This window comes from Erpetoichthys calabaricus, chromosome 5, assembly GCF_900747795.2.
Source record: "Erpetoichthys calabaricus chromosome 5, fErpCal1.3, whole genome shotgun sequence".
In the NCBI taxonomy this organism is placed as follows: Eukaryota; Metazoa; Chordata; class Cladistia; order Polypteriformes; family Polypteridae; genus Erpetoichthys; species Erpetoichthys calabaricus.
The window spans coordinates 48613968-48635757 of record NC_041398.2 but is presented as its reverse complement, the minus strand read 5'-3'; the positions used below and the strand labels follow the sequence as shown (position 1 = coordinate 48635757).

Here is a 21790-nt window from a genome sequence, read left to right as displayed (position 1 = left end):
ACTTTGTGACAGAGCTGTTTATAAAAGGTCCTATATAATATATAATTTAAATTGATTGAGTGATGGCATTTTCAATAACTTTGCTTCCACATCACAGTTTTAAAAGTACGGTGATGTTTACTCTTTAGGTGCTACAAAATGAATCTCCATTTTTTTGTTTTAAATTAAGTATGGTTTAAAAACCTAGAACATTTGCCTTAAAGAAAACTAAAGATGTGTTGAATATGTTCATATTTAAAGACCCCATATTGAAAAAGTATGCAGTGTTGTCAAAGTTCTTAAAAACTACTTCATAACATATATCCTTTCAATCCATCAATTCCCTAAACCCACTTAATCAAATTGTAGGTGTGCAGTGAGCTACAGGCTATCCTGGCCCCATCAAATAAAAAGCAGGAGTTATTTCTGGACAAGATACTACTTTTTAACATGCACATATATCCATCAAACAGACATCCCCCTAATTTTTCCATTTTCAAGACCTGCTTTCCTAATTCATGGTTCTTTTCCCAGCATTGTCTGGCAAAACGCAGGGACAAGTGTTGAGCAAGGAGCCAGTTATTGTGTCCTATATGTACACAGAAAAAGAAAAATAATAATGTAATTGAACTGTCTTACAATTGGTTGTATTCACTCTTTCATATTTCATGTGATACTGATTTCTCTCTAATTGTGTTTAAAGGACATAAATGAGTGCTGTTGCATCTGTACTTTGCTGTTCTCCCAGGTCTTATACTTAGTGCTGAGAGACCCAGCCAGGATGCCACAAGCAGGCCTGGACGCAAGCAGGCCTGCCAAAAGAGGCAGTGTAATCTTAAGAAGGGACATTGCTCCACGGTCTTTGGTATCTCCCAAACCCAGAACCATCGATATTCATAGCTGAGGATGAGCTGGGCAATGGGGACACATACCACCAGGCCCAGTCTTAGGTATTATGGGGCCCTAGGCAAAAGGGGGGTCCAGAGCCCCCCTGGAAGCTCTGTGAAATGCGTGAAAATTAGACCAAGGAGTCGATCCGGGGCCCCCCAGACGCCGGGGCCCTAGGCGGTCGCCTACTTCGCCTATGCCTAAGGCCGGGCCTGATTGGGACAAATAATGCTGTAGTATATTTAAGTATATATGACAATTGCTCACTCGGACAATTTGTTTTGGGGGCCCCCAAGAAGGCGGGGGCCCTAAGCTATAGCTTGTGTAGCTTATACGTAAATCCTGCACTGCATACCACAGCAGAGGAAGGTGCAAAGTTCATTGTGCTTTTATTTTAATTAAACAGGTGTTCAAACAGAAAAGTAATCTTCCATAAATAAATAATCCATAAAACAGATTAATTTGGTGGAGGTTAAAAGTCCATAAATAACAATAAATAAATCCAGGAAAATGAGGTTAAAATCCTGGAAGTAATCCATTAAAACAATTGTGAGCCTCAGGGCTTCTTTCTCATATTGTCTGGAGGATATCTCCTTTGGCTGCATAATTCTAACAGGGTAAGCAGAGGACACGTCCTCCCGACAGGCACAGTCACCCAACTCACACCCAGGCTTGGCCAGTCCCTCAGTGTTAGTAGGATGCTATGCTGAGTGTCTCTCCATTTCTCGTCCACTACCACTGCACAGCCTTAAGGCCGGAGCATGCTCAGAGAACTGGTCCGCTCAGCAGGAGTGACCCTCTTCATCCTCATTGAGTGTTGGCACCACAGTCCCCTTCTGGGAACTCACTTTTCCAACTGCCTGACTTCATTCTTTCACAGGACACACTGGGTGTTAACTTTTTTGTGATTCTAGTGAACCCTGAAATCCTACATAAATAAGAATTTGGATTTTCTTATGTGTTAGTTGCATTTGCCCACAGTGAGTGAAAAGAATGAAAATGGCAACTGGTTATAAAACGTTAGCTTTGTGATGGATAAGAAATATTGGCTACACATTTGCTTAATAATACATGTAAATAATGGGTTTGTACAATGACTAGTGCTGCTGCCACGGACATACATTGTCCCAGGTTCTAACTCTGCACCCAGATGTAGTCTATGTAGAGTGTGCATGTCCTTCTTATATCTGTGTGGGCTTTCTCAGAGGTATTCCATTTTTGTTCCCCTACATTCCTGAAGACATGCACAAGGTTTAAGTTAATTGGCCCTATGGTCATGTGAAATGGTATGAAATGAAATGTCTTTATTAGTAAAGTACATTTACACCTATGACGAATTTGATTTGGAGGTTTCTTACATTAACAAAATAAATACATATACATAAATATAAAAAGAACTGAAGTAAAAAGTAATGTTATTGTTCAAGCATTACATGCCAGCAATTCTTAACACATATACTAACGAGCATCATATCAAAATGTCCATTAGCAACAGAAGAAAAGATAATAATAATAATAATAATAATAATAATAATAATAATAATAATTCCATTTATATATAGGAGTTTTCTAGTTGCACAAAGTGCTTTACATAGTCAATGAGGAACCACTTCAACCACCACCAATGTGCAGTATCCACTTGTATGATGCAACATCAGTCATTTTGCACCAATACACTCACCACACATTATCTATTAGGTGGAGATGGGGTGAGAAAGATAGTAGCCACTAAGGGACAGGGGGTGATTGGGGGCCAAAATGAACAAGCGTGTGTGAGCCATTTAGTCAGGACATCAAGGTACGGCCAACATTTTTCAAAAGATGTCCAGCAATCATTTATGACCACAGAGAGTCAGGTCCTTGATTTTATGTCTCATCCAAAGCATAGGGCTACTTTTCAGCACATTGTTCACAAAGCTGCTTTGGGGCATTAAGATCCACCCACAGACCATAACCCCTGCACACCTCACAAATATGTATTCCAGCAACAACCCAAGCTTTCCTGGTTGGTCTCCCAAGTACTGGCCAGGCCCAGATATGCTTTGCTTCAGGTGGATTACCTGTTCGAAAGTGCAAGTGGTATAGCTGATTCACTGCTGGGGGAAAAACATGTTTTTTTATGTTGTGATGTTTTAATGCTGCGTTCATCATATGGCTGAGCTGGGAAGTCGGAAGTCACAACTGCATCATTTGTGACCTTCATATGTTTGTACTACCGAAGTGGGAAAGCAAACATTGATGACTCCATTGAAGCTGGTGTTCCTTCCACATTCACTAACTAATAGTCTGGATCGAAGAAGCAAGAAAGGCACAAAAAGCATGTTGTTGTGAATAAATAAGATTTTTATGCTCTTCACAATAATAAATAATACTAGCCAACCCGCGGCGTACCATACGCCGCATAATCAGGCCGCTTTTTTAATGATTTTTAAGCACAGGGAGAAAATTAACATTTGAAAAATCGGAAATGTAATAAATCACCAAGAAAAGTAACATTTCATGTGCCCACCCCCAACTCGTCACACCCACCCACCCAGCTTGTGTGAAAAAAATGCGCCCGTTCTTTCATCATTTTGTTGTAGCCTATCAAAGATTTGCTGATCATGTTTTGTAGACTCAATATATATTGGCTTTTCACTCAGCGCGAGGGCGCACATTCATCTCGGATTATTACATCCTGCTAGACTAATCTGGTACACAGCTGCGTTTGAAAAACCGACTTATCCTGGATGAGTTTCACCGGCATTAATGATTGGGAATCTGGTTGGAACAAAACCCTGCAGCCACAGGGGTTCACCAGGAACGAGTTTGGCAAACACTGCTGAACAGAGACGAAACCGACCCAGGTGAGGAATGGGGGCAGGCAAAGTAGTTGCAGCTATTGATTATTCAGTGTTGTTTGCCTGGGTGTCTGATCTATGTTGACTGACATGGCTGTTTTCTGCGTATCCCATGATTGTCTTCCGGCAGTGTGAATGCCTCGAGAGACAGGGCGTCCTTGTGTGGTGAGTTGTTGCAGTTTGTGACCACGTCGCCGACATTATCTCAATTTTGGCAAACAAAGCCAACAGCCATGTTGCGAAGTTTGAGAGCAACAGTTTCGTCAATGACATTTTTACATCCAGCTAGTCTGCTAGACTAATGTGCTACACGTCTGCGTTTGAAAAACCGACTTAACCTGGATGAGTTTCACCGGCATTAATGATTAGGAATCTGGTTGGAACAAAACCCTGCATCCACAGGGGTTCACCAGGACCGAGTTTGGGAAACACTGCTGAACACAGACAAAACCGACTCAGGTGAGGAGTTGGGGCGGGCAAAGTGGTTGCAGCTATTAATTATTCAGTGTTGTTTGCCTGGGTGTCTGATCTGCTCATCCATCCATCCATTTTCCAACCCGCTGAATCCGAACACAGGGTCACGGGGGTCTGCTGGAGCCAATCCCAGCCAACACAGGGCACAAGGCAGGAATCAATCCTGGGCAGGGTGCCAACCCACCACATGATCTGCTCAACAGGATCATAAATAAAAGGAAAACAATGTGAAGGCAATGTCACAGGTGATCCTGTGGTATAGCGGGTCCACAGCTCCCCTTCAAAAGCCCATTTTTAAATAAATAATCATCGCACTCACAGTGTAGCGAGGGGCGTGGAAGTGTGGCTGAAACGGTTTCCGGGTAGACTCGTGCTGCGGGCATTTCTCCCCTGTGCAGTGTGTGAGCGAGTGAGGAGAGAGAGAGAAAGCCGGTACGTTAGAGTGAGCGAGAGCAGGCTCGAAGGCAATGTGTTCCTGTGGTATAGCGGGTCCATAGCTCCCCTTCAAAAGGCCATTTTTAATCAGGCGACTGACAGTAGTGAAGTCAGGCACAGAGAAGGTCAGCTGCAGAGAGAGCGTCTCGACTGTTGCAGGGCCTGAAGCAGGTGAGACGCTAATGAAAAAGAGGCACAGGGCTTATTGGTTTTTAAAGACTGCTTACTTCATTGTGTTTTAACTTCAGTTTTAAAGGATTGCGCGGCTCTCTCTTGCGCTGCCTGTGTGTGCCTCTGTCTCTCTGTGGCGCTGCCTCTGTGTGTGTGTGTGTGGCTCTCTCTCGCGCGCTGCCTGTGTGTGCCTCTGTCTCTCTCTGGCGTTGCCTCTGTGTGAACCAAGGTTCCACTGAGGTTGACTAATGAAAAGTCAACGTGTCTCAGAGCTGCAAGTGGACTGTGGCACAGACAAACAGAAATGACGGCATGTTTTCTGAGGCGTCGCGTCCGAGTTGGTGGGCGTGGCTCTGTGATTTTTTTGTCGTATCCAATGGTCTAAGAGTTGGTGGGCGTGGCTCCTTCCTGCATGCGCCATTGGCGTCTTACTTGTCGGCGGTTTAGTGAATCCACGCCCCTTCCAGCGTGCTTTCCATGGGTGGCTACTTGTCTCCCGGCTTAGTGAATTATATATATAGATTATTTCTGCTTAGAAGCTGCAATTAAGAAAACTGCACACAGCAACCACTTAGTTCAATGTATGAACATTTGTGCATATTGGTTAGTCAGTTACCGTATGTTCTAGTAATGTTAAAATCCACCCATCCATTTTCCAACCCGCTGAATCCGAAACACAGGGTCACGGGGGTCTGCTGGAGCCAATCCCAGCCAACACAGGGCACAAGGCAGGAACCAATCCTGGGCAGGGTGCCAACCCACTGCAGGACAATGTTAAAATTTACCTTTTAAATATAATAATAATTCATTACATTTATATAGTGCTTTTCTCAGTACTCAAAGCACTATCCACACAGGGAGGAACTGGGAAGCAAACCCACAATCTTCCACAGTCTCCTTACTGCAAAGCAGCAGCACTACCACTGCACCACCTGTGAGGATTATTCAGTACTCAGTAAATTCAGTAAATATTCAGTATTATTGATCGAGGTGAATCATTTTAAAGTAAATTCTTCAAATAAAAAAGGAAAACAACAACAACAACATAAATCTATAAATTTTTACTGCACTTACTGTTCATGGTGTTTGATGGCACATTGGATTGACGTCATAATCTGAAGTCGGACTTGAGAGATCAGACCTGAGGTTGTGAGTAGTTATTCTGAGTTTGAGGCGTGTTTTCAAGGTTGGTGGTCAGAAGTTTGAGTTCCAAGTTTTAGTCAAATGTAGCATAACTTTCAATGCCCTATAGACAATGAAGTGAGTGTTTAAAAGATTTGATATCCATGATGGGAAGGATAAACTATAATCTTCCTTATACACTTCCTGTATCTGGAGTTATACTATCTTCGAACTTGAACAAATCACAGTCAGTTATCTTCTTTACTGACTAAATGATACTCTCAAGTTTGCCCTTGTCTTCAACAGTCATCACTCCAAACTAAACAGTAATGGAGGATGTAAGGATGGGCAGTAAAGAACTGGACTACCGATGCTCTGGCATTTAAAATTTCTTTCACAATTCAAGGCTGTTTCGACCCTTTGATGTTATTTTCCCATTTGTGATTCTGAGAAATTATTATAGCCGGGAATTTGAAGAACTCTCAAATGTTCACTACTGAACCACAGATGCTTCAGGAAGTAGTAATGGGGGACTCCTCCTAAAGTCTACGATCATTTCATCAGCCTTCTCAGTATTGAAGGCTTGGTTGTTTTACTTGCACTAGGAAACCAGCTGCTCAGCCTGCCTTCTATAAGTGGACACATCATCATTGTGAATAAGACCACCCATCATCGGGTATCATCATGCAATCATTTGTGTAAAGATTGAAAAGAAGAGGTTATGGTACATAGCTCTGTGGGGTTCCAGTGATGAGAGTTAATGTGTCCAGCATGTGAACACCAAAACTTACACACTGCCTCCTGTTCATAAAAAAAGTTGTTAATTCATATGCAGATAAGAGTCAAGTTTTGTGAGCTACAAGACCTTGACCTATAAATACCTAGAAATGATGTACTTAAAAGAAAAGCTGAAATCAACTAAATGAATTCTTACATATTGTAACAACCACAACCATTCTCTTCTTATCTTCACGTTTCTGGAGTGCCAAGACCCAATTAACTGATGTTCACCCATACGTGTTTCAGAGGTTTGAAACCGTTGGACTTTTATTTATTGCTCCCCAGCTAACTTCCTACTGTTCCAGCTGTGGGTGACGCCTCCACTTTTTACTCCCTACCAGACTCTAGTTTTAACACTGTTTGTCATCTGCTCTAGTGTTACGGTCCCAGAGCACGCCACTCTTTTATATCTTATTCCCACACGTGCCGCTCCACATGCTTGACCTTCGCTCCTCCTCCTCCTTCCTGCTGAGGTGCACCTTCTGCCAGCCTAGCGCTCAACTGCTCCTATGGCACTCCAAGTCTGTGGCTGGATCATAACAATATTTTTATCTAACATATTATACTTTATCTGAATATGCCAGATGTTGAAATAGGAAATGCAAGGCCATATGACTATGTTTTCCACAGACCTGTTTGCCCTATAGGCTAACTGTAGGGGAACCAGCTGAGTGTCAGTAATAGAAATAGATATCCTTGAGTCTACGGCTGTACATGAATGGCTCTTAACGATGCACTTTGACTTATCCAAGGCTATTTTTTACCTTGCACCCAGTGCTACCAGGATAGCCTCTAGCTTTTCTGAGCCTGAACTGAAATAAGTGGGTTTGAGAATGTCACGATTGTGTAATGTCCTTGGTCTGGACCTGAGAGGAACATGCTTCTCAGGTGGCTGACAACTGTCAGAAGTGGCGTGGCTACCTAGATAAACTTGGAGCATGAAGGGTGGATGCTGCAGATACAGCACTTCAAGAAGCACTTTAGATTTGTCTCCCCACTGCTAAAATCCATCGACTTTAGTGCACGGCTGCCAGGGAGACTCTAGTTTAATCCCTGGCTTTGGAACAGCACATGGAGCCGATGGAAAGTGTGGCAGAGTAGCAGAGACCTTGCCTCTGTCCCCTACTCTACAGCATGAGGCATTGCTGGTGACACACATCTGTGGACACAGGGATGAAGCAGCCGGGAGTAAGTAAAGACACAGAAGACCTGAGCAGTGTAAAGGACACATGATACTTCAGCAGGGCTTGAATCGCAGCATTTGCGTGACTTTTATTTTGATAAGTTATTGAGTTTCCTGGTTTGCATAATTAATTGTGCAGTTTGCCGGGAATAGGAAAGGAAAATGGCGACATATGGAGTTAACAAACAAGCACCTCGCTGAAAAGTGAACAAGGTATTAATTTCTCTGTTATATGTAAAACAAATGTTACGAATGTTTATGTTAAGTTATTTATATGCCTTTTATTTGTACTTTACCTTTTATAGCTCTTACGGTGTGTTTATGAAACAAGGTTACGGAAACGAAAATAAACATTCATAAACCATCAGTCTGAGAGTTGACCATCATTCAGCCGGGGTCGCTACAGTAAGAGCTTGACCACTCATCGTGTCCTGTCGTCCTGCCGAATTGAAGTCGCGGGTGAAGCGCTGGTGATTCGTACCCATCGTAACGGAGTTAAAGGTGAAGCGCCGGTGATTCGTCTGATTTGCAACGGAGTTTAAAGGCGAAGTGGTGACGCTCAGTTTCCACTTTACAAAGGAAAAGAAAGTACAGTTTAAGAATTTCAATACGAGGACTTCAGCAAGGGATTTTTAAATATTAGCGGCAGCTGACGAATGGATTTTGGTGCGATGGTCAAATGCAGGCGTAAACGGTTATAACGTCACCGTGAGTACTGTTAACATTAAAAAAGGGGCTGTATATATTAGTAAAGTTAAGAGAAAAACAAACGGTTTATATATGTGTGTATATGTATGAAGAGGGATAAATCCTGACCCTTTGATAGAATTTGGCTATTTGGACTATTCTGTAACTACAGTTTAAAGGTTTAGCGTTTGCTCTTACAAGGGAACTGTGAAATATCTGACTGATTGTTCATTTGTAATTTTTGGACAGAATCATAGTTAATTCAAGGCTTTTAAAATTGATATAATTCTTTAACATTGTTACTAAGGGATATTGATATCTTTGTATTGTATTAGGTTTATTTGTGTATACAAGTGTTTTCTTTTTTTACTCTTTCACTGAGTAAGATGACAGAGCCAGGTCCAATTCTTTCAGGTGTGGGAGCATTGCAGGAGCAGGTTGATAGTCTCCAGTTAAAGGGTTTAGAGCCAGATAGTTTGCTTCAAAATGAAGAAGAGAGTGCCCAGAGAGATTGCTTAGAAGAAGTGATTTACAGTAGTGAAGAAATGCAGACTAGCATTCAACAAAAACTCCAAAGGGCTGACCCTCGTCGCTGTGGTCGTGAGCGAAAGCCCACAGAAAAAATGGTTATATTTCAAAAGGAAGAAGCTCTAAGGAAGGAAAAAAGGCTAAACTATTTGTATGAGCAGTGGAAGATTCAAGCTCGGGAAGTAAGAGAACAGCTTAAGACAGACATCACAGAAAGCCAATTATCTGTACTGATTGATGAACTTGAAAAGAGAAAAGGTGATGTCATAGCCATTTATGTGGCCATTCGAAATAACATCACACCATCTTCAGATTTAAGACGCAGAGTAGATGCATGTGAAGCAGTGACGGCTGACATTACCAAAATTGCATATGAGAGGTTAGCTGGCATAGATGGTGAGTTTAGTGCTGAAAGAGAAAAATGTCGTCTTCGTCAGCTTCTGCATCATGAATATGCTAGATCCATTTATGGTTCTACAGTCTCAAGAGTAAGCAAAAGATCCAGCAACGATTCTGCAACTTCATGCATGGCAGCAAAACGGGCAGATGCTGCAGCAGAGTTAGCAGCAAAGGAGGCTGAATTTACAGTTATGATGGAAGAAAAAAGACAGCAAGAAAGAATACGGCAAATAGAAGAACACCAAAGAAGGGAGCTAGAGACTCACAAGTGTGAATTGGAGTGACTGAAAGCTGAAAAGGGATTGAGAGCAGCACGTGCTAGGCTGGAAGTTTACAACCATGAGGCTGCAATGGAGGCCAGCATCCTGCCGATTGACTACAGCATAACAGAACAAAGACATATTCCTGCACCAGTCACCTGTCAGTCCTTCAATGAAGAAACATCTCCTCACGAAAACACAAACTCATTTGTGCAGGCGTTACAAAACAGCATAACACTGAATAGGCTTCCAGTGCCAGAGCCATCTATTTTCAGTGGAGATCCACTTCACTTTATTGAGTGGAAGGCCTCCTTTGTATCGCTTATTGATGGAAAGAACGTTTCTTCAGCTCATAAGCTTTACTATCTCAAGAAATATATAGCTGGTCCAGCTCGTAAGATCCTAGATGGAATATTTTACAGAAGTGATGATGAAGCTTATTAGGATGCTTGGAACAAGCTAAACCATCGTTATGGTCAGCCATTTGTCATTCAGAGAGCGTTTAGAGAAAAACTGGCAAACTGGCCAAAGATCCAGTCGAAAGATGCTATCGGACTTAGGGATTATTCAGACCTTTTAAATGCATGTCAGGATGCGATGCCTCATGTTAAGGGTCTTCAGATATTGAATGACTGTGAAGAAAATCGGAAACTTGTACAAAAACTACCTGATTGGGTAGCATCTCAGTGGAATCGTCAGATTACACTAACCCTAAAAGAGACTCAAGAGTTTCCAGGCTTTAAAGAATTTGCAGCTTTTCTGTCAACAGAAGCAGAGATTGCATGTAATCCAATAACCTCTCTTACTGCTCTTCATGCTTCAGAGCAGAAGGGTGAGAAACAGAATCTCAGAGAAACCAAGAGAAACATGGCCAGTGTCCTTAACACTCAAAGTGTTCGTTAAAATAGTCAAAGTTTGACTAAGATCAGTATAGGATCTCAGTGTATGTTCTGTAGTGATGATGGTCATCAGCTCCATAGCTGTTTAGGGATGATGTCCAAGCCTTTGGACGAGCGACGGAAATTTGTGCAGGAAAGGAAACTTTGTTACGGGTGTTTGATGCCTGGACATAATGTAAAAGACTGCTGTCGTCGTCACTCCTGTGACCTCTGTAAGAAAAGGCATCCCACATGTCTTCATGACAGTAGCTATGTGCCAAGGGCAAGAACATCAACTTTTGAAACCTCAAACAAAGTTAATAGCAATGAAACAACTACTGCAGTAGCGCTCACTGTGACAGAATGAAGACATTCTGCAAGTACCTCCATGGTTGTGCCAGTCTGGGTGTCATCATGTAGCCGCCCAGATGCTGAAAAACTTGTTTATGCTCTGCTTGATACTCAGAGTGACACTACATTTGTAGACCAAGGCATAAGTGATGCACTAGGAGCAGATAAATTTCCAGTGAAACTAAAACTGTCTACCATGATTGGAAGAGACACACTTGTGAAGAGTGAAAGGGTCTTTGGACTTCGTGTTAGAGGTTACAACTCCCAGGTTTATATTGAGCTTCCTTCTGCATACACTAAAGAGTGCATACCATTAAACCGTTCCCATGTTCCTACATGCGAAACAGCACAACAGTGGAAGCATTTGTCAGAAATTGCAAATGAAATCCCACCACTGCTAGACTGTGAAGCTGGACTTCTTATAGGCTATAACTGCTCAAGAACATTAATGCCTAGGCAGGTAATTGAGGGTGAAAATGAAGAGCCTTATGCTGTGTGCACCGACTTAGGATGGAGTATTGTAGGGCCCTCATCACCACATATGGATTCATCTAACAATATACGTCTATGCTATAGAGTCACAGTTAAAGAGCTCCCCCTGATGACACCTGCAGATGCAATTCATGTTTTGGAATCAGATTTCAAAGACACTAATGAGGAGGAGAAAAGGGTCTCTCAAGATGACATCCTTTTTCTGAGAAAATTGCAAGAAGGCATTAAGAAAAACAGCCTTAACCACTATGAAATGCCCCTACCATTCAAGAAGAGACCTAGTCTACCAAACAACGAGTCACTTGCAATTATTCGGCTTGACCATCTGAAGAGGAAATTGCAAAGAAATGATAAGTACAAAGAACACTATGTGAGTTTCATGGAAGACATCATAGAAAAGGGTGATGCAGAGGAAGTTAAAGATGAAGGCAATGAAGGTGAGACTTGGTATATTCCTCATCACGGCATTTATCATCCGAAGAAGCCAAACAAATTGCGTATTGTGTTTGATTGTTCTGCTAAATATAAAGGAACATGTCTCAATGACCATCTTCTCACTGGGCCTGATCTAATGAACAGTTTGGTTGGAGTCCTTATTCGATTTCGTCAGCACAGTGTTGCTCTTATGTGTGATGTAGAAAAGATGTTTCATCAATTTCATGTATGTGAGCCTGACAGGAATTATTTGCGCTTCCTTTGGTGGAAGAAAGGAAATCTACACACAGACCCTCAAAGGTTTCGAATGAAAGTACATTTGTTTGGTGCTGCTTCTTCTCCTGGATGTGCAAACTATGGGCTGAAACATTTAGCAAAAATGAACAGTGTTCTATATCCTCTAAGCTCCCAATTCATCCTAAGAAATTTTTATGTGGATGATGGAATTACAAGTGTTAACAGTACAGAACAGGGCATTAAGCTTGCAAGGGAGACTCAAGAACTTTGTGCCAAAGGTGGTCTCCGGCTACACAAGTTTGTTTCAAACAACACAACTGTCCTAGACAGCATACCACCCTCTGAGCGTGCAAGTGATGTAAAAAATTTCAGTCTTACATTTGATGACTTGCCAATAGAAAGAGCTTTAGGAATCCAGTGGCATATTGAATCAGACTGTTTTAAATTTAATTTCAGTCTCAAGGGTCAGCCTGCAACGCGTCGGGGAATTCTTTCCACTATTGCCTCTTTGTACGATCCTTTAGGATTTGTAGCTCCGTTCATTTTTAATTGTAAAAGAGTTCTCCAAGAGATGTGTAGAAAGGGCATAAGCTGGGATGATACTCTGCATGACGAGCTTCAGCCACGGTGGGAGCTTTGGAAGAATGATTTAATTAATTTGAAACATGTAAGCATCCCTCGTAGTTATGTACCTGCCAGCTTTGGAAAAGTTGTACAGGTCGAGCTTCATCATTTTTCGGATGCTAGCATTTGTGGATACGGACAGAGCTCATACTTGAGACTTAAGAATGAAATTGGAGAGGTTCATTGCACCCTCGTTATGGGAAAGTCACGTGTCTCTCCTACAAAGGTTACAACTATTCCCAGGTTAGAATTGATGGCTGCAGTGATCTCAGTTAAGATCAGTAGTCTCTTGAAGAATGAACTTGAGTATTCTGATATTGATGAGTTCTTCTGGACGGACTCTAAGGTAGTTTTGGGATATATTAACAATGAGGCACGCAGATTCCACACATTTGTGGCAAATAGAGTACAGAGGATTCATCTTAGCACGACTACCCAACAATGGAGATATGTTCCAACTACTGAAAACCCAGCTGACCATGCTTCTAGAGGTCTTATTGTTTGTGAACTGCTTTCGTCAAACTGGTTTACAGGGCCCAAATTTCTTTGGGAAAGAGAATTACCTTCACACTCAGATATGATCCCAGAGCTTTCAATTGGAGATCCTGAGGTCAGAGTATCGCAAGTGCTAACCACAACAGTCACAGAGCAAAAGATCCTCATAGATCGTCTGATCAGTTTTTCATCCTGGTCACGTGCAGTTCAAGCTGTTGCACGCATTCTTAGAAGAATTCAAAAGAACAAATCAGATGGAATTTCCACAGTAATAGAAAGACAGAATGCAAAGAGTCTTATAATAAAAACACTGCAGAAACAAGCTTACAGAAATGAGCTAAAGATACTTAAAACAGGAGTTCCACTGCCTTCACATAACAGTCTGTTTTCTCTTGATGCCTTTATAGATAAAGATGGTGTGCTCAAGGTGGGAGGAAGACTTAGTAGCTCTTCTCTTCCCGATTCGCTGAAACATCCCACAATTCTGCCCAAGAATCATCACATCACAACTTTGATAGTTGGTCATTGTCATGAAAGAATCAAGCATCAAGGGAAAGGTCTTACAATTAATGAAATCAGATCAAATGGTTTCTGGATTCCTTCCATCAGTCGAGTAGTAAAACGTTATATTCAGCAGTGCATCATCTGTAGGAAGCACAGAAGACCTATAGAAGAACAAAGAATGGCCGACTTGCCTCCAGAACGAGTGGATCCTTCACCTCCATTCACATATTGTGGAATGGATTGTTTTGGCCCATTTCTTACTAAAGAAGGTAGAAAAGTAAATAAAAGGTATGGTCTTCTGTTTACATGTTTTTGTTCTCGGGCCATTCATATAGAAATGCTGGATGACATGTCAACAGATGTTTTTATCAATGGGCTCCGCTGCTTTATCGCTATACGTGGTGCAGTTTGCCAAATAAAGTCAGATCAAGGAAGCAACTTTCTCGGAGCAAAAAATGAGCTAAAGGAAGCACTTAAAGAAGTCGATAATGAACGAATAATGCAATTTTAACATGAATGCGCCATACTCAAGCCATGTTGGTGGAGTTTGGGAACGTCAGATCAAGACAGTAAAAAGTGTGCTTAACATCACTCTATCACTCTCTTCTGGAAGATTAGATGATTCTTCTCTGCGAACATTCTTATGTGAGGCAATGTCAATTGTAAACAGCCGTCCCCTTACCACTGACAACCTTAATGACCCGAGTAGTCTTGAACCACTTACCCCTAATCACCTTTTGACTCTAAAATCTACTGCTGCCGTGCCTCCTCCAGGAAAGTTTGTTAAGGAGGACATGTATGCAAGGAAAAGATGGCGACATGTTCAATATCTTGCAGAGCAATTTTGGAGCAGATGGCGAAAGGAATATATTTTTAACATTGCTCTCAGACAGCGCTGGCACATACCAAGAAGAAATTTGCAAATAGGTGACATAGTAATAATGAAAGAAGATGATCTACCTAGAACTGAATGGCGTTTAGGTAGAATAGTAGAGACCAAAACTGACAAAGATGGACTTGTAAGGAGGGTCAAAATCCACCTCGGAGACCAGAAGCTAGGTAAGAAGGGAGAAAGGCTTAGCAAACCGTCAGTAGTTGAACGCCCTATTCAGAAGCTGGTCCTTTTGCTGGAGACTAGTTAAGATCTGTTCCTCAACACTCTCCACAACTTGACCTTTACCTCAATTAGTTTGCTATTTCATTGAGCTTGTTGTTTAAAATGCTGTTATCAATTGTCTGTCAGTGTTGAAATCATTATAGTTAAATCTTTAATGATTTGGTGGGAGTGTAAAGGACACATGATACTTCAGCAGGGCTTGAATCGCAGCATTTGCGTGACTTTTATTTTGATAAGTTATTGAGTTTCCTGGTTTGCATAATTAATTGTGCAGTTTGCCGGGAATAGGAAAGGAAAATGGCGACATATGGAGTTAACAAACAAGCACCTCGCTGAAAAGTGAACAAGGTATTAATTTCTCTGTTATATGTAAAACAAATGTAACGAATGTTTATGTTAAGTTATTTATATGCCTTTTATAGCTCTTACGGTGTGTTTATGAAAGAAGGTTACGGAAACGAAAATAAACATTCATAAACCATCAGTCTGAGAGTTGACCATCATTCAGCCGGGGTCGCTACAAGCAGTGTTGAGGAGTGATTGGAAAGGAAATAACAGGTCGAGCTGCAGAATAAACCAACAGTCCTTTTAAGGGCCATTTACCACCAGTGTTGCACAGAGAGCTATTCCTCCATCTCTAACAGCCCTGGGTAGTTACAATATCAGTAATAACCTCCAGAATGTAAGGAATATTCCTTTAGCTCAGCTACAGCAAAGAAGATTAGCATTTGGTATAATGGAATCTGAGCAAGTGCCCCAACCACATTCAGCACTGATGTTGGAGAGCCATGGGGCATAAAACAGTGCTTTGTTGTTGGTGCCCACCTTGTGAATATAATGCCTGGAATCCAAGCTTGACTTACTCAAACAATACAATACAATGCAATTTATTTTTGTAAATCCCAAAATGACACAAAACGTGCCGCCACTTAACTCACGTCACTTTTAAAAGCTGCCGGGACCTTCCAGGCTGCCCAAACAGCAAATCTTTAGCTATTAGCGAGGTGACTCATGAAGCCTTCACTCCTGCTTGCTGAAAAAAGAAATTGTCAAAGAAAGTAAAAGACTCGTCCCACGACAGGACTCCCAAGCTCAGCTGCTGCTCCCCGTGAGGCTGACAAGGGTTGTCCTAATGTCCTAAAGCAGGCATGGATCTCTTCTTTGAAAATGAGTTTGCCACCAGCTGGGGAAAGAAAATGGAATATAGAGCTGGGATTTCGTATGTCAAAACACCGTAGACAGGGGTGGGGTGCAAACGTGTAATTGGATCTCTGACAAAAATAAACATATTACTTCCAGTGGGCACAGTAACCGCTCTGTGATTGAAACCGCTACATACACTGTTAAGCTCGAAGAAGGTCATAAAATTGCATTCAGGAGCGCGCGCAGAAATCTGAAGAGTCTGCCGATATCCGGCCCTGGCGGGAGGCGCTGACGCGGAGCCCCCAGAAGTGCGCCGCTCCGCTCCGAGCTCCAGTCCGCTCTTTCGCGCTTTCCTGCCTCCGTTGACTTAAAGCGGCAGCGCCGCCGACTAGGTACTCAGAGAACGGATAACGGTACTCGGAGGAACCGGGATGTGCAACGAAAAGGGGCCGAAAGACGGCCAAGTGCGTCCGGCGGCATGCAGGCGTGCTGTGGGGCTGCTTGTGCTGCTGGCAGTTCTGGAGACCGGGCTTGGGAATCGCCGAACCGGAGGAAGACAACTAGAAGGAAAAAGAGAACGAGGTCAGTGGGGCTTGTAACGGATTCTAGCGGCAGGCAGCCTCTTCAAAGTTTTCGGAGGAAAGTGGACAAGCGTGTGTGCGAGCGCGTGCTTTTGGGCATGGCACACTTCTTTTTTGCGATGTGCACTTTTTGACCGTTGCTGTTCTCCTCTTAGCTTTGCGATTATAGACGATCTACTTACCTTAGCTTCACATTTCTGAAGCGCATAGACCTAATTGACTGATGCCAACCTAACAGGACAATTAAGCCGGTAACATTATAGGCTTACTAACTAAACCATTGAAGTCATCAGTCCTACATGATCTTTTACTCTATGAGAACGCCGTGGTTTTCGCTCCGCTGTCAAAGTTGCCGAGTGCAGAGGAGCTCACGGGGCGCAATAGTTTGTACACAGTGAAGGGCTCTGAGATTACACGTAATGAAAACCGTTAGCTAAGGATTTTTGAATCAGCCAAAATAATACATGAGTTTTTAGGGTATAATGTCGAATGCAATAGAAAATAGCTGATCTTTTAAACTACTCTGTAAACTTATGGAGCGCTATTGCGCGATCACAATTGGTGGTGTCATCTATCTATCTATCTATCTATCTATCTATCTATCTATCTATCTGGTCGTGTGACAGGACGAAGTTTTGCAACGCATTGATAAAAACAGAAACCGCAGTACTTTGCTGGAATTTTGTCACCACCACAGTGCTGTACATTTTGTTTTTGGGTTTCTGTGTGAGACGTGCCCTGAAATTAACTGAATTGTCGTACGGAGCTGCTTTCCTACCTCGAGACCTACGTGTCTGCCGGGAGGCAAGAAAATGGATGGAAAGCAAAGATTCTAGCTTTAAGACAAAATAATACACTTAAGTGTAAGAATATGATACAGGATCCTATTATTGTTTCTTGCTGTATTTTTATAATATAATATGGGTGAAGTGCATTGCTGAGAAAAATGCAGAAGAAACTGTGCAAATAGAGTAGCGCTTAAAGTTTTGTTTTTGTTGTTTTGCATATGTTGTTGATAGTTTGTTGACCAGGTACTAACTGTGAGTGATAATGATTTTGTATCCTTTTATGTGATTCATTTTTTGTGGTGGCTTTTAAAATAATTACCACTAAACTTCATTTTAATAATTTTATTATCTTATCTGTCTAACAATAACATATAAATAAGTTAATGAGTGTTATACTGGATTAGATTATAGCATATTTTCTTAACAAAAACGCTTCCATCTTTTTTCATTAGTACAATTAAAAATTGGCATTGAAAAAAAAATCACCATTGTGATATCAGAGTATTCCTTATAATTGACTCCTTTAAATAAAGAAACAATAAAGGCATACATGCATCTTTCTTATTAATTTTACATGTAGTTTTTCCTTGGTCTTGTACATCTTTGTCAGTTACAATAAAGCAAAAAAAAAAAAAAAAAAAAACCAGGACATATTCAAATGAATTAACAATTATAGAAATCTTAATTTAGCATGTACTCAACAGGTTAAGCAGATAGATGGATAAGTTCATTCATGTCATTCAGTCATTTAATATCTTTTGTTTTCCTTTGAATCCTTCCATCTTTGATTATTCAATCTTGAATTTTTGATTACTCAATAATGTGATTTGTTCAGGGCAGAGTTTCATATGTTTATCAGAAACGTTTTCCACTAGATTCAAATATCATATTATTTGGTTGATTGATAACTCTGAATTATCCCAGTGCTTATGACTAGTGCCCATTGATAAAGTGACATTTTATTGAGGAGTGACGTCTGGTTTGTTTCTACCACAGCCAGTGTGGGAATTATCTAGGGACTCTGCATTATATTTATAGATATATAATTGTGTTGGGTGGCATGGTGGCGCAGTGGGTAGTGCTGCTGCCTTGCAGTTAGGAGACCCGGGTTCGCTACTCGGGTCCTCCCTGCGTGGAGTTTGCATGTTCTCCCCGTGTCTGTGTGGGTTTCCTCCGGGTACCCCGGTTTCCTCCCACCGTCCAAAGACATGCAGGTTAGGTGCATTGGCAATTCTAAATTGTCCCTAATGTGTGCTTGGTGTGTGTGTGTGTGTGTGTGTGCTTGGTGTGTGTGTGTGCCCTGTGGTGGGCTGGTGCCCTGCCCGGGGTTTGTTTCCTGCCTTGTGCCATGTGTTGGCTGGGATTGGCTCCAGCAGACCCCCTGTGACCCTGTAATTAGGATATAGCGGGTTGGATAATGGATGGATGGATGGATGGATAATTGTGTCATATAAAGCAAATAAACTAAAGCCTATGTGTTTTTATCAAATTTAGATTATAACATAACATAACATAACCCTCTTAATTCAGGATCGCTGCTCAGGACATTATCAAATTATATATGCCATACTATCTGTATAATTATTGGTGAATCAACTGCTATTTTGCAAGTACCTTTATTTCATAGTGACGTTAACTCTCTTTATAATACTTTCAAATGAATGTGCTTATTTTCTGAAATTGCTTTTACAGGATTAAAGCAAAACAGAGTTTGTGTGCAAGGCAAGAATAATTTCTGGATGGATAGCCAGACTTTTGTAGTAAACACTGACACATTTACCCACACTAACTCATACAGACCAAATCTGGACCCACCAATTAAACTAAGCTGCTCATTTCTGGGAATGTGGATGCAAACCTGAGTACCCATAGAAAATGCACATAAATAAACGGAAGGCATGCAATGACAGTGACAGGACTGGGACTTAATCCAGGTCTTGTGAGGCATCAGCTAGTGGGCCATATTACAGTACAAAGTGAATTTACATATGAAAATATTTACATGTAAACAATTTGAAACATGCTGTTTTATATGAATGCAGTGAAAATATAAACTGTGCTTTCTTGCCTTATGTCTTAACTCTCAAGTGATAATTGTTATTGGGTGCTATGCTTTTCTCATGTTTGGGTTCATCCACGCATGCTTTATAAATCACTTTGGAAGTTATATACTCTAAATGAAAAAACAAATAAATATTCCTTTAAATTTATGTAAAAAAATCTAAGTTATTTCCAAGCAGAAGAACCTTCATTGATATAATAAAAACAATTCTCTAATAGCATTACACCAAAATGAAGATGATAACAATGAGTCCACAATCATAAAATAAGCAAATGGTTAGCTTTTAAGAGGATCACTTAATGACTCAATATTTAAAACTGATAGCAGTTGTTAAACTCTTCATGGGCATTCCTTATTAATAAATGGTATTTTGCTGCTGTGTACTCTGTCCTTATCATGATATGTCAGTTTTAATACAAGGAAATAAGTTATAATGCTTTATTGACTCAATTTTTAATCTCAAGTGAAGCACAGAAAGGCTTAAGTCTTAAACACTTTTCATGTGCATTATCCTGCTCATTGGCTTATTGTCGTCACCCCATTCATCAATCCGGCACCTTTTTCATTTACATTTTATCCTTCTTTGAAAATGAGATGTATTCAATGATTAATTTGTAATCATTTAAGTGTTGAAAATTAGGAAATAAATACATGCATGAAACAACAAAGAGTTATGCATGCTTTACATTATATATGTTTGTGATTTGTTTTCTGTGTGGAGTTTGCACTGTCTCTGCATTTCTGTGAGGAATTTCCTCTCACATCCTCAAACAGCAAATTAGGTTAATAGGAGACTCTAAATTTGTGTTAGTGAGCATGGCTGTATTATATTATATTATATTATATTTTATTACATGGCAATACAGTATAATACAGGTGGCACTGTGGCATGGTGGTAGCCATACATAGTAAAGCCACCATAGTAAAGAGTCCAGGGTTTGTGTCACATGTCATCCTTGCTTGAAGTCTGCATGTTCTCCATGTGTCTGCATGGGTTTCCTCCATGTGTTCCTGTTTCTTCCCTCTGTCCATAGACATGCAGATGAACTGCATTGGTGAAACTAATTTGGCCATAGTGGGTGTTTGGTGTGTGGGTATGTGTGTTTGCCCTGTGATGGACTGGTGCCCTGTCCAGGGTTTGTCCCTATGTTGCACCCTGAACTACTTTGGATAGGCCTTGGCAAAAAGAAACCATGTTCTGGATTAAGTGGATTAGAAAATGACTTGACATAATATAATAAATTATAATATTTGCATAATTCCTTTTCATTCCATTGTGGAAATGTACATACTGTACCACCTTCCTGCCATATTACAAAATAGAGGGCTTCCTGCTGTAACACTGCAATTTCTAATTGGGATCATTATCTATCTATCTATCTATCTATCTATCTATCTATCTATCTATCTATCTATCTATCTATCTATCTATCTATCTATCTATCTATCTATCTATCTATCTATCTATCTATCTATCTATCTATCTATCTATCTTCATGTAGAAAACATGTTCCTGAAATGGATGGGTAAATATTATGTAACAAATAATATTAGTCATTGCAATTATAAGCTTTTTATCCTGTTCAGTAATTACATTTTAAGCCAATCTTATCATTAATTAAAAACAAACAAGTGTTTAATATTTATGTATGAAAAATAGTAAAAATTGGATGTTTTATTTGCAGTATTTATCTCTTTTATTATTTTAAGTATCATAAGAAAATATATTTCTTTGTCCAGGCTCCAACTAAGCACAGATACTCTCTTTCCTAACTTGAGAAGCATCTCTCACTCTGTGGACCTTAATGCCATGATATGAATGGGTCAATCTGTTAAAATGGCTGTTATGAGGAATTAATTAATTTAACTTTAGGCAGGTCTTTCATCAGTCCTTTGAGTAATTATACTCCCTATGCTATATTTTTGAAATGCACTATTTAAAGGGTAACTATTCAGTCTGCATAAGGGGCACAGTTGCATTTGATTCCCCTGCTCACTGACAAACAGGTGTAAAATTAATAAATAAAATGCTCTGCAGCACAGTATGTTGCGACTGTCTGCTCCAATTAATTGCTGAGTGCACTGTACTTACAGCAGCAAAAGACAGAGCATTTCAAATGTGAATGATATTTAAGCAGGGAGTGTGCATGCAAACAGATGGGAAGTCTACAGGGCGCTTACAACTTTGCAGTGACTGAGATGGAATGTTTCAGTTAACTGCTTTTGGTCAACAATTAAAGTCTATCTGTACAGCTTCTGCAAAGAAAACAGCCTCTTTATTTTATAATGCAAATAACACATACAGTATAGGAAAAGAAAATTATTGTTAAATGGGTT

General features: G+C 40.7%; 1 protein-coding gene across 2 annotated transcripts in view; it reads left to right on the top strand.

The window, feature by feature from the left end:
* Positions 1 to 16182: 16182 nt before the first annotated feature.
* The window catches only part of adam19a (ADAM metallopeptidase domain 19a), a 684192-nt gene continuing 678584 nt past the window's right edge, over positions 16183 to 21790 (top strand). Inside the window, exon 1 of one of the 2 annotated variants that reach the window (XM_028801514.2) lies at positions 16183 to 16604. In XM_028801514.2, the coding sequence (XP_028657347.1) occupies positions 16454 to 16604 (151 nt within the window). In that variant the 5' untranslated portion in view covers positions 16183 to 16453. The remainder of the gene's footprint in view (positions 16605 to 21790) is intronic. The other variant, XM_028801513.2, reaches the window with a different exon arrangement.